Raw genomic sequence first — 16,500 nt, forward strand, 5'->3', positions numbered from 1 at the left:
AACAGTCATGGCTTCCCACACACACACAAGAATCCTGGGAAGGGTAGTTTGGGAAGGGTACTGAGACTGGTTAGGAGACCCCTCTTCCCCTTACAGAGCTACAGTTCTCAGAGTTCCCTGGAAAGAGGGATTGATTGTTAAACCACTCTGAGAATTGTAGCTCTATAACGGGAATAAGGGTCACCTAACAACTCACAACACCTGTCACAAACTACAATTCCCAGGATGCTTTGGGGGAAGCCACAACTGTTTGAAGTGAAATAAAGGGACGGTGTGAATGTAGCCCTAGCAATACTCAAATGTCTGTGTACTTTAGTGTCTGAATGGCTGGCATTAGAAATCCACAAACTGCAACACAAACAGTTAATTTAAGTTCCAAAGCTTTTATCCACTTATAATTAGTAAAATTTCCTTAAATACTTCCTTAAGGCTATAATTCTGTACTCAGCTGAGAATAGGTCCCACTGAACTTGGGCTTACGACTGAGTAGACATGCATAACATTGCACTCCTTCTCCCTCCCTTAAGCACTCTGGTATAGTGGTTAGAGTGTCAGACTGGGACCTGGGAGCCCAGGGTTCAAATCCCTGCTCAGCCATGAAGCTCACTTCATAGTGACCTTGGGCCATTCACTGTCTCTCAGTGTAACTGAACTCACAGGGTTGTTGTGAGGATAAAATTAGGAGGGGGAGAACCATGTTTGTATGCCACCTTGAGCTCCTTGGAGGAAAGGTGTGATATAAATGTAATAATAATAATACTGTTCGTACTGTAAATAAAGGACTCTTATTTTCCTCCAGGTTCACTTAGGTGGTAAAAGTGATGGTGATCTGGAAAAACCTACCCTGAAACAGGCAGAATTTTGTGTGGGAGAAAATTGGGTAGGATGGGTCACCTGGGTAAGATTTCAAGCACTGCCACTTGAGGGGTGGGGAAGAGACTAACTACTACTATTCTTTAAAAAAAACAAATGCTCCTTTTATTAAAAAATGTGTTCTTATTTTTTTTTAAAGTTGAATCCTTGAAAATATACCTGCATTTCCCTGACAGATGAGTGGTGTGCAATATAATTATGTTTCCATATGCTGTGAGATTGGTTAGGTTGAAAGATAAGTGACTGGCTCAAGGTCATCCAATGAGCTTCATGATGCAGTGGGGATTTTAATCCTGGTCTCCCAAATTCTAGTCGGACACTCTAACTGCTACATCAGACTGGCTCACCAAATTGTGTGTGTCCCATACATACGTAGACACACGGGGCCAGCCCAAGACAATTCGCTGCTAAGGACAAGATGGCACATGCACAACTGGCAGCTAAATTTTACTTCAGCACTGGCAGCAGCATCCATGGTACCTGAGGGCCACAGGCTAGCTTATTAGAGAGCCAGTGTTGGTGTAGTGGTTAGGGCCTGGGAGACCAAGCTTCAAATCCCCATTCAGCCATGAAGCTTGGTGGGTGACCTTGGGCCACTCACAGTCTCTCAGTCTAATTTACCTCATAGGGTTGTTGTGAGGATAAAATGCAGAAGGAGGATAACATGTATACCACCTTGATCTCCTTGGAAGAAAGGTGGGGTGTAAATGTATTTTTAAAAACAACATCTTATTTTTTCAATTTATATCCCACCCTTCCAGCCAAAGGAGCCCACGGCAGCAAGCACATCAATAATACTTTTTTTAAAAAGTATTGTAAAAATAGTTAAAATGCCATTAGCCCTCAAGGAGGCAATAATAAAGCCCATTCTGAAAAAGTCCTCCTTGGATCCCCAAGAGTTGAACAACTTTCGCCCAATTTCCAATTTACCATTCTTGGGCAAGGTGATCGAGCGAGTGGTGGCTACTCAGTTACAGACACACTTGGATGAAGCGGATTATTTGGATCCATTCCAGTCGGGCTTCAGGACTGGACATGGAACTGAAACAGCCTTGGTCGCTCTGGTGGATGATTTGAGGAGGGCGTTGGACAGAGGTGAACACACATTCCTCGTCCTCCTGGACCTCTCAGGTGCTTTTGATACCGTTGACCACGGTATCCTCCTGGATCGCCTGAGGGGAATGGGAATAGGAGGCACCGTTTTACAGTGGTTCCATTCCTATCTCTCTGATAGGCACCAGCGGGTGGCATTGGGAGATGAGGCTTCAGACCCTTGGCCTCTCAATTGTGGTGTGCCACAGGGTTCTATCCTCTCTCCCATGCTATTCAACATCTATATAAAGCTGCTGGGCGGCATCATCAGGAGATTTGGGCTGCAGTGCCACCAATATGTGGATGACACTCAGCTCTATCTCTCATTTAAGTCCTCACCAGAGATGGCTGTGGATACCATTTCCAAGTGCCTGGAGGCCGTAAGTGAATGGATGGGAGGAAACAGGCTGAGCTGAACCCCGACAAGACCGAGGTACTGCTTGTGGGAGATAGGAGGAAGTTGGGTGATTTTGACCTGGTGTTGAATGGGGTAAGATTGCCCCTGAAGGACCAGGTTCGCAGCCTCTGTGTTGTTCTTGATTCCCAGCTGTCCATGGAGGCTCAGGTCGTGGCGGTGAGCCGGGCAGCTTGGTATCAATTACATTTGATACAAAGGCTGCGACCCTACCTCCCTGTCCATCTGCTCCCACGGGTGGTACATGCCCTGGTCTCCTCTCGCTTAGACTATTGTAATGCGCTCTACGTGGGGCTACCCTTGAAGACGGTACGGAAATTACAACTGGTACAGAACGCGGCGGCACGTCTGATCAAGAACAGCCGCCGCCGAGACCATATCACTCCAGTACTTAAAGATCTGCACTGGCTACCAGTTGTTTACCGGGCCCAATTCAAGGTGTTGGTTTTAACCTTTAAAGCCCTACACGGTTTTGGTCCAGTTTATCTAAAGGAACGCCTTCAGCATCACCAGATAGGCCGCCAAATGAGATCAGCCTCCCAAGACCTTCTCTCAGTCCCCACCAGTCAAAACAGCTAAGCTGGTGCAGACCAGAGAGAGAGCATTTTCAATTGTGGCCCCCGCCCTCTGGAACTCTCTGCCTTATGATCTCCGCCATGCCCCCTCCCTGACAGGCTTCCGCCTAGAACTGAAAACATGGTTTTTTAGGCAGGCATTCGAGACCTCTGTCTAATTTAGTTTAAATTTTTGTATGATGGGGGTAGGTTTGGATTGAGTATAATTATTGTTGTTTTGTATTATATGTTATCTTTTACTCTATGTTATATTTTAGTCTATGTACGCCGCCTAGAGTGGCCGTTAATTCGGCCAGATAGGCGGCCTAGAAATAAAATTTTATTATTATTATTATTTATTATTATATCAAGCAGTCATCTCAGAGTTGCCAGCAATAGTGTCTTTCAGCTTAAGGGGCACAGGGCAGGCTGTGTGGCACAGACAGACTCCTGCCCTGCAATGCCTCACTGCTACTCCTCCCAGCATCTGCCACCTGAGGAAGGAGCCTCACTTGCCTAATGGGAGGGCTGGCTGGCCCTCCCTCCCTGTGTGTAGTAGCACATTCAGAAGTGCAGGGCACATTCATGATAGTCACAGCCACTCCCACCCACTCTGCACTTTTTGCTGTCAGGTTGAGAATGAGATCTTTGTTAATGCCTTCTCCCACAATAACAGATGTCCCTAGGAGCCTATAAGCATGAAAGGGCTTCCTTTCACTCTGATTGGCTCCAATCGGCAGGAAAGGACAAGGAAGCATATTAAAAGACTCTTCTAAGTGGCTAACATACTCCCCTTTCATACTGATTGGCTTGTAGGATGCTGGCAACATAGGGACCCTGCTAGGATCCTGTTCCCAAAAACATAAGGGGTCTAAGACCATCTCCCCCAGACCCTGGATGACTACACCACTGTGTGTGCAGATGTGAAAATATATTTTTTCTCTCTGATATATATATGTACACACATACAAGCATGCAGAGGTGTATTTCTTCATATTACAGAAGATATTGCACCTGGTAGAATTCTCCCTCTTCTGGAGGATACAGGAGCCCTCTCATGACTTTTTGTGTGTTGTTTTGTTTTATCCCCTGCTGTGTGTGTATGTGGGGAGAAAGAGAGAGAGGTGTTGTCATAGGGGGTTATAGACCTGTTACTTTTTTGGGAGCAGGGTCCCAGCCAGGTCCCTTTATATGATCCAATCAGCATGAAAAGGGAGTGTGTTAGCCACTGAGAAGAGTCCTTGTCCTTTTTTGCTGATTGAAGCCAATCAAAGTGAAAGGAGGTGAATCAGCCACTGATTTCACCCTGATTGGCTCCTAGGGGCATCTGTTGTAGTGGAGTGTGGACTCGCAAGACAACAGGGAGAGGATGGGAGACGAGGGAAAGTGGAAAAGAGGGAGTGGCAGTGAAGGTATGTGGCATGACTATCATGAAGGAGCCCTGCACTTAGAATTTGCCACTACACCACTGGAAAGACACCGGTTGAATTTCTACCTGTCATGGAGCTCCTTAAAGCGCAGCATATCTTCCAGAACTTTTTTTTTAATGGAAACACAACCCTAACAGCATCCAAAGCCCTTCCCTGTTTTTTCTGTGTTTACAAGTAGCACCTCCAGTTCGTCCTCGAGACTTACTTAAAGAGAAAATCAGGGGTTAAAACCATGGAGCGAACCAGGCCCCTTCCCTGCATGGGGCCAGAGCGGCTCCCCGTGGTGGGGACTGGGCTGCGGATGGTCCAATTCCTTTTTCCTCTTCTTCGGCCCCCCTTCCAATAATCATCGTCAGCGCTGTCTCCTCCGCCTCTTTTTTTCCTGAGCAGGATCCAGGTCCGGCTGCCCCCTACTTCCCCCTGCTGCTTGAACAAGGAGTACCAGTTCAAGCCCAGCTTTGAGCAGTGAGGTTAGAAGGGACGAGTCGGGTAGGTGGGGGTGTGGCCAGTTTAAGTGGCGAGGGGTGCGTGGCAAACTGGAACAGGGAAGCTGTCACCCTCCTGAATATGTTTGTTGGGGGGGTTGCTTGTGCATACCCTGTTCTTCCCTAAGGGAGGATGTGCGTGTATGGGCACTGCTGACACAGAGTTGGCAGCTCCAGATTGCCAAGGAAAGGGACCCGTGCAGCTGTGGCTGCTTGCTTAATGCAAAGAAGTAATGCTAAAGAAAGAAGCCTTTGAGCGATAACCTCTGGCCTGCTGTAGTCACACACAGTCGGACTCAGAAGGTGGGTTTTCCTGTATCCCTCAAATGCACGCAGATGGGTGAAGTTAGGCTTCTAAGCTCTCTGTGTTCATTATTAGAGCAGCCAATGGATGGTGGTCACTTCTGATAAAATACGAGAGCTTCGGCTATGGGGCAGTATATGAATGAAGGAATGAATGAAATAATGAATACAAAGGGTGTGAGCTTGTGCTGGTGGCGTATGCTGCTTGGAAATGCCTATCCAAATTTTCAAGTGGGTTATTGAGGGCTAATGGCACTTATTCAGTCATGAAAGAAAGGCACTCTGCACAAGCCCAGAGGAGTTTTTGTATAGTTCCATAAAACTCTTAGAAGACACCTTCCGTTCCATTAAAATTGATGCTCCACAGATCCAAGCATGCCCCCCCAAAAAACAAGTACTCCCCTAAGGTCCATAAATCTGAAACTAAACCTAATGACATAGAACTGAAACAACCCTGAATTACTTCCCTGCTTACCCCTGTCAACTCCCCCCCTCTTGTGTTTCCTTTCCATCAAATATTAAGTTGGAAGCTTCTCAAGGCAGATACCTGTACTCTATAAAGCACCATACACTCTGATAGCCCCTCTAGTCCTGATGTTAAACTATGAGTGCCATTAACTTACTAGCCCAAATGGCACCATCCATGAACAAGAAGGAGGTACCAGTAGACTTGGGGAAGCCCAAAGTTTGCAGAAATACAAAAAAGTGGGGGACAGCAGGGGGTGGGGGGAGTTCAAATAACAGTCCAGTGAGGAATGAGGGTCAGTTGCTGAAAGAAACCAGTGAGGGATGGAGGAATGGAAGGGAGTATCACAGCAGGGGACATGGCAGTCTAACTAGAACAGTGAACAAATGCATGTCACGCTGCAGCATTTTGTTGCAGCTGGGTCCTGCTTGTGTATACTAACAGCACTCTCAGTTCTCCAAATGCCAGTCCTTCCACGTGCAAGTGTGAGATATCTGCATGCTGGGGGAAACTGCAGGACCGAAGAAATACAAAACACACACAGAAACCTAAGGAGGCACCCTCTTAAAAACCAGCTCAGTGAGGACTGAACATTCTGGCTGATTTTTTTGGAGGGGGGGCAGGGAGGAGGGGAAACCTGGGCAGGGGAGAGGAATGGCATGGAGGGGCTGGAATCCTGTATAGCAGCACTCCACACTGCAACATTTTGTTATAGGACCCACTTGTAAGGAAGTAAAAATAATATAGATAATCCTGTGTTTATTGGCTCCATCCCATTGCCATATATTAATCTTTAAGTTTTGGGATTAATTTGTACTGTTGTGTGATACAGTACTAAACCAAGAGGAAGGGAAGCACAATCACAAGTGTTTCTTCCTGCTCTTTGAAATATCAGATCCAAGGGCAAACAACAAGATGCCTATTCCCTTTATACAAATGTAGGAAGCAGCCTTATACTTCCCCAGACAATTTCACCATCTAGCCCATTCTCAACTGTGGCAGAAACCCTTGAGGGCAGAGTTCTTTTCTGTTGCCTGCTATCTGATCCTTTTAAATAGGGATTCTGGGAATTGAACCTGCAACCTTCTGCATGCAAAAGATGTGCTTTATGAGCCCTTCCTAGGGCATTCATATGCCGTGCATGTGAGGGCCCAGAGTCATCTGGCAGGCTGTTGTTAGAAAAGAGGGCTATATTAGATTGACCTCGGCTCATTCAGCAATACAGTTCTTATCTTCTCATGAGAGAGGAAGTTGGATTAAAAGCCTTTCTGGTTCCAGAAGAAGAGTTGCTAGTATGTGCTCCCTAGTGTTGCAATTAATCTAGAAGAGTGGAGGCGGAATCAGTGTAGATGTAGAGCTTTCTTTTTCTGAAAAAAAACAAAAAAGTTAAAAACTCAAGAAGAAGAGAGTGGAGGTAGTTCAGATTGAGTATGTTAGGGTAGGAAAACACTCACTGTTCTGCCGGTTCCAGTGTGTCTCCACCTCTCTCTTCTGAAAACGTGGACATACAACACTAGTCAAACCCCATCTCTTTTTACTGTAAACCTGGGGGCAGCAGCTTGAGTGTGCGTTTTTTAAAATCAGCTTCAAAGAGATTATTTATTTGTTTTATTTCAACTGATCGGCAGATCAACCCATTTCCCCTCCCGGTGTGGCTAATGGAAACGCTTTGCTGTAGGCAACTAGTGTGTTCCCGGCCTTAAGCTGTGGGGCATTTTGAATGGCTTGATCTGCATGATTTCTATTCTGGTATTTTCATGTATTTGATTGCTGTGGTCTGAAATGTGGCCCATACCTTCAGGCTGGGGCGAGACTCCAGATTTTAAAGAATAACAGCTGCAAGCCCACTTGTAAAGAACTTTGTATCTGAAACATGTGGACTGCCTTCAAGTCGATCCTGACTTATGGGTACCCTATGAATAGGGTTTTCATGGTAAGTGGTATTCAGAGGGGGTTTACCATTGCCTCCCTCTGAGGCTAGTACTCCCCAGCTGGCTAGGGTCTGCTCAGCTTGCCACAGCTGCACAAGCCAGCCCCTTCCTTGTCCACAACTGCCAGCTGGGGGGCAATGGCTTCTTGGGACTATGCAGCTTGCCCACAGCTGCACAGGTGGCAGGGCACGTAACCCCTGAGCTACTCACTGTGGGGGTGATCTTTAGCTGGCCCTTTACACCCAGGAGACACAAGCAGGGATTTGAACTCGCAGACTCTGGACTCCCAGCCAGGCTCTCCTCCCCACTGTGTACAATTCTCTGTGTCCTTACCTTTCTCTTAGGCCCAGCCCTATGCACCCCAGGAGATGCAGGACTCTGTCTTGGTGGCTGGACATCATGCAGAAGAATTATGAGACCCTCATTTCCCTGGGTAAGGCCATCAGAATTTTGGTGTTTGAGACCTGGGAATTCTTTGTATAATGTATCTGGCTTGTTTCCCCATTTCATGCATATCTGTGAAAGTCCAGCTGCTATGAAGTGTGGTGGAAGAAAGGATGTTCACTTCCACATCCACAAGAGGAAGTAGGTAAAGCTTCTAGATATGTCTAGTTTTTTTCTCCCCTCTCATTCCCTTGGAAGGGTTGTTATGGAGCCCAGGAGGTGCAAGGCCAAGAACTATACTCCCACCCCCACTCTCACACACCCCCACCCGATGGTATGGCTGGTGATGCATTCCAGAGGTTTTGTGCGAAGAATAACAAGGGCAAAGTTAAGAAACCAAAAACTACTGCATAAATGTTATCTTTTCTTTGGCAGACTTCCCTCACCCACAGTGAATCCCATTGTTTGTTAGAAGGAGCCTTTGTTTTTCAGGGTCAGTTAGAAATATACATGCAGATACACACACACACACACACACACACACACAAAATCACCAGATTCCCAGACCTCTCCTTGGTAGGAGGGGGGGAGAGAGGAAAAAGTCTTTTAAAATGAGGCTTGAATCTAGTGAAGGAGAAGGAGGGGGGCGCAGGGTGATCGGAGCTCCAACACGTGTACTACGCTCTCAAAGAACACATTGAAGGACTGCAGGGACAGAACCGGGGAGAGACTCTGGGTTTTGGTGCAAAACCTTGAGACCAAGAGATTCCTTCCTGGTTTTGAATCAGAGCTCTTTCACATAGCTTCAGCTGTATTCAGTTGCCCACTCAGGGCCTAGGAGAGGTAATTATTCCTATCTTTCACTTCTTATAGTAATAAGGTTACTTTAGTTTAAAGTTATGAATGGGTTAGGATATTAATGATTAAGCTGCCACGCACCCAAGTAATTCTGTAATGCTATTCTACTCTTTCTCTCAATAAAAGAAAGCTTTGCTTTATTTTGGTTTGGACCTGCATTTCTTGGGTTAAATATATACACACCATTTAGGCACACTTTAGGGCAAAGCGCTTGTTCTTATCCTTAGCAAAAGATACCCCTCCTCTGAAGGAGGTGTGTTTCATGGGGCATGGGGGTGGCAAGTTCACACACTCAGGTTCCCAAGAGCACATGTCGTAACAGGGTATTGTGTATTGGAGCACCTTCCTGAAAAGTTAGACTTTGTTTCTACATCTTTGTTTTCCTCTGGCCATCTGTGCATAAGATAGGGATGCCTAACTGTGGCCCACAGACCACCAGTGGTCCATGAGCTTCATTCATGGAAGTGGTCTGTGGCAAGAGTGTGGATTTGTAGTTGAATCCTGGAGAGAGCACATCCATCCTATTATATATTCATATTGATTCTGAATTGCATTTTATTGCCTCTTTTATTTCTTGTATTTCATATACAGTGCCGTGAAAAAGTATTTGCCCCCATTTGATTTTCTGCGTTGTTGCATATATTTGGCGCTGAATGTTGTCAGAACTTAAACCAAAACCTAATATTAGAGAAAAGGGAACCTGCGTGAACAATATTAGGCAGGCACCGTCTCTGCTATCTTTTTGGCGCCTTTTGAAGGCTTTCCTCTTTCAACAAGCCTTTTAGGTTGAGACCTATCCCAGTCTACGTCTGTGTTAGAATTGCTTAATATGTTTTTTAATGTCTTTAACCCTTTTTTAAAAGTTTTTTTTTATAAAATGTTTTTATCGCTGTTTTGTTTTAATGTATTTTAAGATCTATTTTAAGTTCTGTGGCACAGAGTGGTAAGCGGCAGTAACGCAGCCGAAAGCTCTGCTCATGGCCGGAGTTCGATTCCAACGGAAGGAGGAAGTCAAATCTCCGGTAAAAGGGGTCGAGGTCCACTCAGCCTTCCATCCATCCGTGGTCGGTAAAATGAGTACCCGGCATATGCTGAAGGGTAAAGAAAGGCCGGGGACGGAACTGGCAATCCCACCCCATATATACGGTCTGCCTAGTAAACGTCGCAAGACGTCACCATAAGAGTCGGAAACGACTCGCACTACAAGTGCGGGGACACCTTTACCTTTTTTTTAAAGTGTTTTTAGTGCTTTGTTTGCTGCTCTGGGCTCCTGCTGGGAGGAAGGGTGGGATACAAATTAAATAAAAAATAAACAAACAAACAACACAAATTTTTGATACTTCATTTATTTATTTATTAAAGAAAGTTAGGCAACACGCAATGCCCCTGGTGTGAAAAAGTAAATTGCCCCCTTAGACTCAAAACCTTGTTCCACTACCTTTAGCAGCAGTGACTGCAACCGAACACTTCCTGTAGTTCCTGATCAGTCTCTCACAGCGCTATAGTGGACTTTTGGCCCACTCCTCCACGCAGAACAGCTTTAACTCAGTGACATTTGTGGATTTTTCGAACATGAACTGCTCCTTTCAGGTCCTGACATAACATCTCAATGGTGTTTAGGACTGGACTTTGACTAGGCCATTCCAGAACTTTACATTTCTGGTTCCTCAACCATTCTGATGTAGACTTGCTTGTGTGTTTTGGATCATTGTCTTGCTGCATGACCCAGTTGTGCTTCAGCTGATGGACAGATAGCCTGACATTCACCTGTAGAATTCTCTGAGACAAAGCAGAATTCATGGTTCCTTCAATGATGGCAAGCCGTCCAGGTCCTGATGCAGCAAAGCATCCCCAAACCACGACTCTGCCACCACCATTCTTGACTGTTGGTAGGAGGTTCTTCATGTGGAATGCGGTGCTTGGTTTTCACAAGACATAACAGGGCCCACGTCGCCCAAAACGTTCCATCTTTGTTTCATCTGTCCATAGAACATTGTTCCAGAACTCTTGAGGATCATCCAGGTGCTTTTTGGCAAACTCTAGACGAGCATTCATGTTTGTCTTAGTGAGCAGTGGTTTCCGCCTTGCTACTCTGTCATGAATCTCATGTTTGTACATTGTCTTTCTGATGGTGGAGTCATGAACACTGACCTTGGCTGAGGTGAGAGAGGCCTGCAGATCCCTGGAAGTTGTTCTGGGGTCCTTCGCAACTTCCTGGATGATTTTACGCCTTGCTGTTGGAGGGAATTTAGCAGGACGGCTACTCCTGGGAAGAATCACTACTGTCCCAAACCTTCTCCGTTTGGTCAATATGGCTCTGACTGTGATTCGGTGGAGCCCCAGAGCCTTAGAAAAGGCTTTGTAACCCTTTCCAAACTGATAGGCATCAACAAATGTTTTCCTGAGGTGTTCAAGAATTTCTTTTGATCATGGTATGATGTGGCTTTGGAACCTGTGTGCTGGCAACTTCAATCTGATGGCAAGGGCCACAGTTAGTCAGATTTATATTGGGTAGGGCTGGCCCAAATCAGGCCTGATTGTTTACCAAGGTATTCAAACTTATGGCCCTAATAATCCCTTTCATTGGATTGAGTTAATAGGGGGGCAATTACTTTTCACACAGGGGCGTTGGGTGTTGCCTAACTTTCTTTAATAAATAAATGAAATAAGTATCAAAATTTTGTGTTGTTTGTTCACTCAGCTTCTTTTTTCTCTAATGTTAGGTTTTGGTTCAAGATCTTACAACATTCAGTACCAAATAAAAGCAACAATGCAGAAAATCAGATGGGGCAAATACTTTTTCAAGGCACTGTAGAATTCAAAGTGTAGTATGAAAAAATACAATATAAAAATAAAAGGAACAATAAAATACAATTAAAACTCATGCAGCATCTAGCACAGTGCATTACAGTTGTGACAACAAGCAGAAAAATCATTAAGTGGTCTGCCAAGACTCCAAAAGTTTCAAGTGGTCTATGGGGCAGGGAGTAGCTTGGGACCCACTGGCCAAAGACATCTGAAAGGTTTTGAACACTTTTCTCCTTTCCTCTACACAATTCTGGCTCACTACAAAGAGCAGCATTTTGCCATGTTGGTTAGCCAAAGAGGGCATGAGTGTCATTGTCTGTGTCCTGTATCTCATTTCACGCAGGATCCTACATGTGTAGAATTGCACAGGCCTGCTGATGAGTTAGAATCATAGAATAGTAGAGTTGGAAGGGGCCTATAAGGCCATCAAGTCCAACCCCCTGCTGAATGCAGGAATCCAAATCAAAGCATTCCCGACAAATGGCTGTCCAGCTGCCTCTTGAATGCCTCCAGTGTCAGAGAGCCCACTACCTCTCTAGGTCATTGGTTCCATTGTCGTATGGCTCTAACATTTCCTGATGTCCTGTCGAAATCTGGCTTCCTGCAACTTGAGCCCATTATTCTGTGTCCTGCACTCTGGGACGATCGAGAAGAGATCCCGGCCCTCCTCTATGTGACAACCTTTCATGTACTTGAAGAGTGCTATCATATCTCTCCTCAGTCTTCTCTTCTGCAGGCGAAACATGCCCAGTTCTTTCAATCTCTCCTCATAGGGCTTTGTTTCCAGTCTCCTGATCATCCTTGTTGCCCTCCTCTGAACCTGTTCCAGTTTGTCTGCATCCTTCTTGAAGTGCAGAGACCAGAACTGGATGCAGTATTCATGAGGAGGCCTAACTAGTTCTTGCAGTCCAAGTCAAAAGTGCACTTCATTTTACCATTTGGTTGATCATCCAGACTAATTGTGCCCTAGGAGCTGTCCACCCCAAACATACAATCTCTACAATCCTGCGTAATTGCCAGTCCAATAGTGCCTGTATCTATATCATTCTAGCCCCATGTGTCATTTGCCATGGCAAGTGGTGTGAGCAAAATTGCAGCTGCCTGTTTATGATCCTTCCATTCCTTCTTTTTAGTATCAAAATGTGAACCATAAGTACCACAATATTGTTGAAGTTCAGGAGAGCCTTACAAACAGTAGAAAGTTTGTCACACAGAGGAGGGCCAGGATCTCTCCTGTATAATACCAGAGTGCAGGACAAGGAATAGTGGGCTCAAATTACAGGAAGCCAGATTTTGTCTGAACATCAGGAAAAACTTCCTAACTGTTAGAGTGGTATGACAATAGAACCAATTACCTAGGGAGGTGGTGGGCTCTCCAATGCTGGTTGTGTTCAATAGGCAGCTGGATAGCCACCTGGCGGGAATGCTTTAAATTGGATTCCTTCATTGAACAGGGGGTTGGACTTGATGGACTTATAGGCCCCTTCCAACTCTACTATTCTATGATTCTATGAAATAAGGCCACAAAAGTTACTAGTTACAGAAATGATATTGCAAATTGTTGTGCCCATGCATGCCTATTATCAATTTGTGGTTGTGGATGGCCTGAAAAGGAGATGGGTGAAGTTTTGTCTTCCAATTTATTAGAGATAATTCCTGCTTGCCACAACCTACCAGATGAGAGGCTATTTGCAAGACAGGGTTATTGTGATATGTGCCATTGCTTGCTGAAGTGTGTTATGCTTGCACAAAGGACAGGGCCTTTTCCTGTGATGGCTCCCAGGTTTTGGAATACCCTTCCTAAAAAGGCTCGAGTGGCATCATTACAATCTTTTCAGCACCAGGTTAAGACTTCCTTGCTTGTCCAGGATTTTTAAAGGTGCTGAACTTGGTGTTTAGCCATCGTCTTTTAGATATTGTTTTATGAAGATTTGTGTGTGCCTGGGCTCCAGTTGGATGAGGGGCAGTTTTAGAAAATCTTCAAATAAAATGAGAGATAAGAGGCAGTATGCATTTGAATGCCAATTGCTGGGAATCACAAGTGGAGAGAGCGCTGTTGCACTAAGTCCTCCTTGCAGACTTCCTATAGACATCTGGTTGCCCGCTGTGAGAACAGGATGCTGGACTAGATGGACCGTGGGTCTCATCCACCAGCAGGGCTCTTTTTGTGTTCTTAAGTGAAGCAGTCTCCCAGTGTTTCTCTGTGCGTAATTTGCACATCTTGTTACTTTTTCCTGAAGTTAAGATTCACTGATGTTGTCTCAACAGATGTCAGGAAGGAACATGAGCAGGAAAGCTCGGTTGCTAAAAAGATGATGTCAAGAGAAGAACCTGCGAGGACTGAGTCTCAGAGCCCTGATCTGGAACTGAGTCACAGCAAGCTGGCTGTCAGAGACTTTGCACTGGTGCTTCCCACCAAACCTGTCCCCATCTCCTCTAGTGAAGGCCGGAAACCATACAAGTGTATGGAGTGTGGGAAGGGATTTGGCCAAAGCTCGCACTTGATGCGTCACCTGGGAACACATTCTGGGGAAAAGCCCTACCAGTGTATGGACTGTCCCAAGGCCTTCACACAGCTGTCAAACCTGCGGCAGCACCAGCGCATGCACACTGGGGAGCGTCCCTACACCTGTGATTGCTGCGGAAAGCGCTTCTCCTGGAGTTCCAACCTGGCCCAGCACCGGCGCCTCCACACTGGCCAGAAGCCGTACGCTTGCATCCAGTGTGGCAAGTGCTTTTGCGAGAGCGCCCGGCTCCTGGAGCACGAGCGCACCCACACGGGCGAGCGGCCCTATGTCTGCCTGCAGTGTCGCAAGTGCTTCAGCCGGAGCTCCCACCTCGCCCGCCACCAGCGCCTCCACGCTTCGGTCACAGGCATGGAGGAGGACCAACCGCCTTTCTCTTGCAGCCAGGGTGCGACCCTCCTCCTACACCGCCATGCCCACTGCAACTAGAATTTATGTCCATTGTTGCTGGAACACTGTGGCAGAACCTAAGGAGGGTCTGCAGGGATTTGACCTGTTTTCCTTGGCTTAGAGGCAGCCACCAATGAAGCTTCGTGATTGACTGTGTAGTAGCAATGTGAGCTCAGATCTTGCCAGGCTTCAGTGAATCTAGAGCAAGGATGGGAAACCTGTGGCATCCAGAAGCTGCTGATGTCCAACTCCTGTCATCTCAGATCATTGGCCGTGCCAGCTGGGGCTGATGAGAGTTGGAGCCCAGGAACGAAGAAGGAATAAAGCACCAAATGGTAGTCGAAAGAGGAGACAAGTTCTGGTGCAGTGTGGGTGATTTGGAGCCCAACAACGGCTGGAGGGCCGCACGTTCCACACTCCTGATCTAAAGGCAGGGAGCACTTGTGGTTGTGCAAAACACACCATAACAACCTATGCGACTGTACTATGTGCAAGAAAAATCATCCTGGATGTTGTGCCATTGCTTACTATGATACTATGCTCGGGGTATACCACATGTACAGGAGGTTGCTACACTCCAGATAATCTGCAGCAGGAGAGATGCACCCCTTGGCACAAATGCTACAGCATGTGCTCTGGGCAGGGTCGGCCTAACCATAAAGGCAACCTAGGCAGTGAGTAGAGTGTTAGATATACAGAGCTATGGTTAAATGCCCTGGGGGGAAGAGCTGTCACGTGCACTTCTGGAGGAGGCTGAGCAGATCAGAAGCTGGGTTGATACCCTTCCTATTCTGTTCTGGTCCGTTTGCACTGGCTACCTATTTGTTTCCGAGCCAGGTTCAAGGTGCTGGTTTTGACCTATAAAGCCTTACACGGCGTGGGACCACAATATCTTGTGGAACGCCTCTCCCGCTATGAACCTACCCGGTCACTTTGCTCAGCATCTAAGGCCCTCCTCCGGGTACCAACCCATCGAGAAGCCCGGAGGACAGTTACTCGATCTAGGGCCTTTTCTGTAGTGGCCCCCGAACTGTGGAACAGCCTCCCCGAAGAAGTACGCCTTGCGCCTACGCTTCTATATTTTCGGCTCCAGGTTAAGACCTGGCTATGCTCCCAGGCATTTTAAGCGTTTATGTTATAATTTAAATTTTTTATTTTTTATTTTTTTCTTTAGTTGCTGCTTGTGTTTATTGTTTGTTGTCTGATTTTATTGTTGATATTTTGTATTTTAACCTTTTTGTACACCGCCCAGAGAGCCACTCACTATGGGCGGTCTATAAATGAAACAAATAAATAAATAATAATAAATAAATAAGGGTTCAGGGGACACAATCTGCGCCAGCCATCCAGACACAGTTGTAAAAAGGGAAAAATGAAAAAGTATGAAGATTAAAAATAAAAATAACAGTATCCAAGTTGACTCTTCATCATTTAATTGTGCTATAGGGGGCATGCATTAAGATGTGGGTGGGGAACCATAACATTTTTTAATTCATCTAGCCCAGCAAAAGATAAACTCAGGTCAGCCCTAGCTCTGTTTCTTGGTACCATGGGGCATTGATGTGGAAGGGTTGTCCTGTATGCTACACACCAGAGAAATATAAGGTAGGGATGGGGAACCTGGTGCTCTCCAGATGGTGTTGGTCTCCCACTTGCATCAGCTCTAGCCAGCATGGCCAATAGTCATAGATGATGGGAACTTTAGTCTAACAGCATTGGGGGGGGGGAGCACCAGTTCCTCATCCCTGCTGTACACCCACGCTGTCCTCGCTCCCAACCAAAGAAGCAGATTCAGGACCCAAAGACTGGATTTTTCTGCATAAAGCTTTATTCCAGAAATTAGAACAGAGATCTAGCATCTCATGCTAGGCCTAAACCAGGATTCAAACAGCAACAGGCATACGGTACTAGGCTTTGGAAGCAACAGCAGATGAGTCGTTGCAACACCAATAACAAGAGATGGGCGAGGGAATTTGAAGTGAAATG

At 46.1% G+C, this 16,500-nt stretch overlaps 1 protein-coding gene across 4 annotated transcripts in view; it reads left to right on the plus strand.

Moving 5' to 3' along the window:
• The window catches only part of LOC133366406 (zinc finger protein 3-like), a 28,445-nt gene extending 12,548 nt beyond the window's left edge, over positions 1 to 15,897 (plus strand). For all 4 annotated transcript variants that reach the window (XM_061589464.1, XM_061589463.1, XM_061589461.1 and 1 more), the window contains 2 exons: positions 7,894 to 7,982; positions 13,868 to 15,897. In XM_061589464.1, the coding sequence (XP_061445448.1) occupies positions 7,894 to 7,982; positions 13,868 to 14,553 (775 nt within the window). In that variant the 3' untranslated portion in view covers positions 14,554 to 15,897. The remainder of the gene's footprint in view (positions 1 to 7,893; positions 7,983 to 13,867) is intronic.
• The last annotated feature ends 603 nt before the right edge of the window (positions 15,898 to 16,500 follow it).

The sequence above is a fragment of the Rhineura floridana genome, chromosome 11 (genome assembly GCF_030035675.1).
Source record: "Rhineura floridana isolate rRhiFlo1 chromosome 11, rRhiFlo1.hap2, whole genome shotgun sequence".
NCBI classification, from domain to species: domain Eukaryota; kingdom Metazoa; phylum Chordata; class Lepidosauria; order Squamata; family Rhineuridae; genus Rhineura; species Rhineura floridana.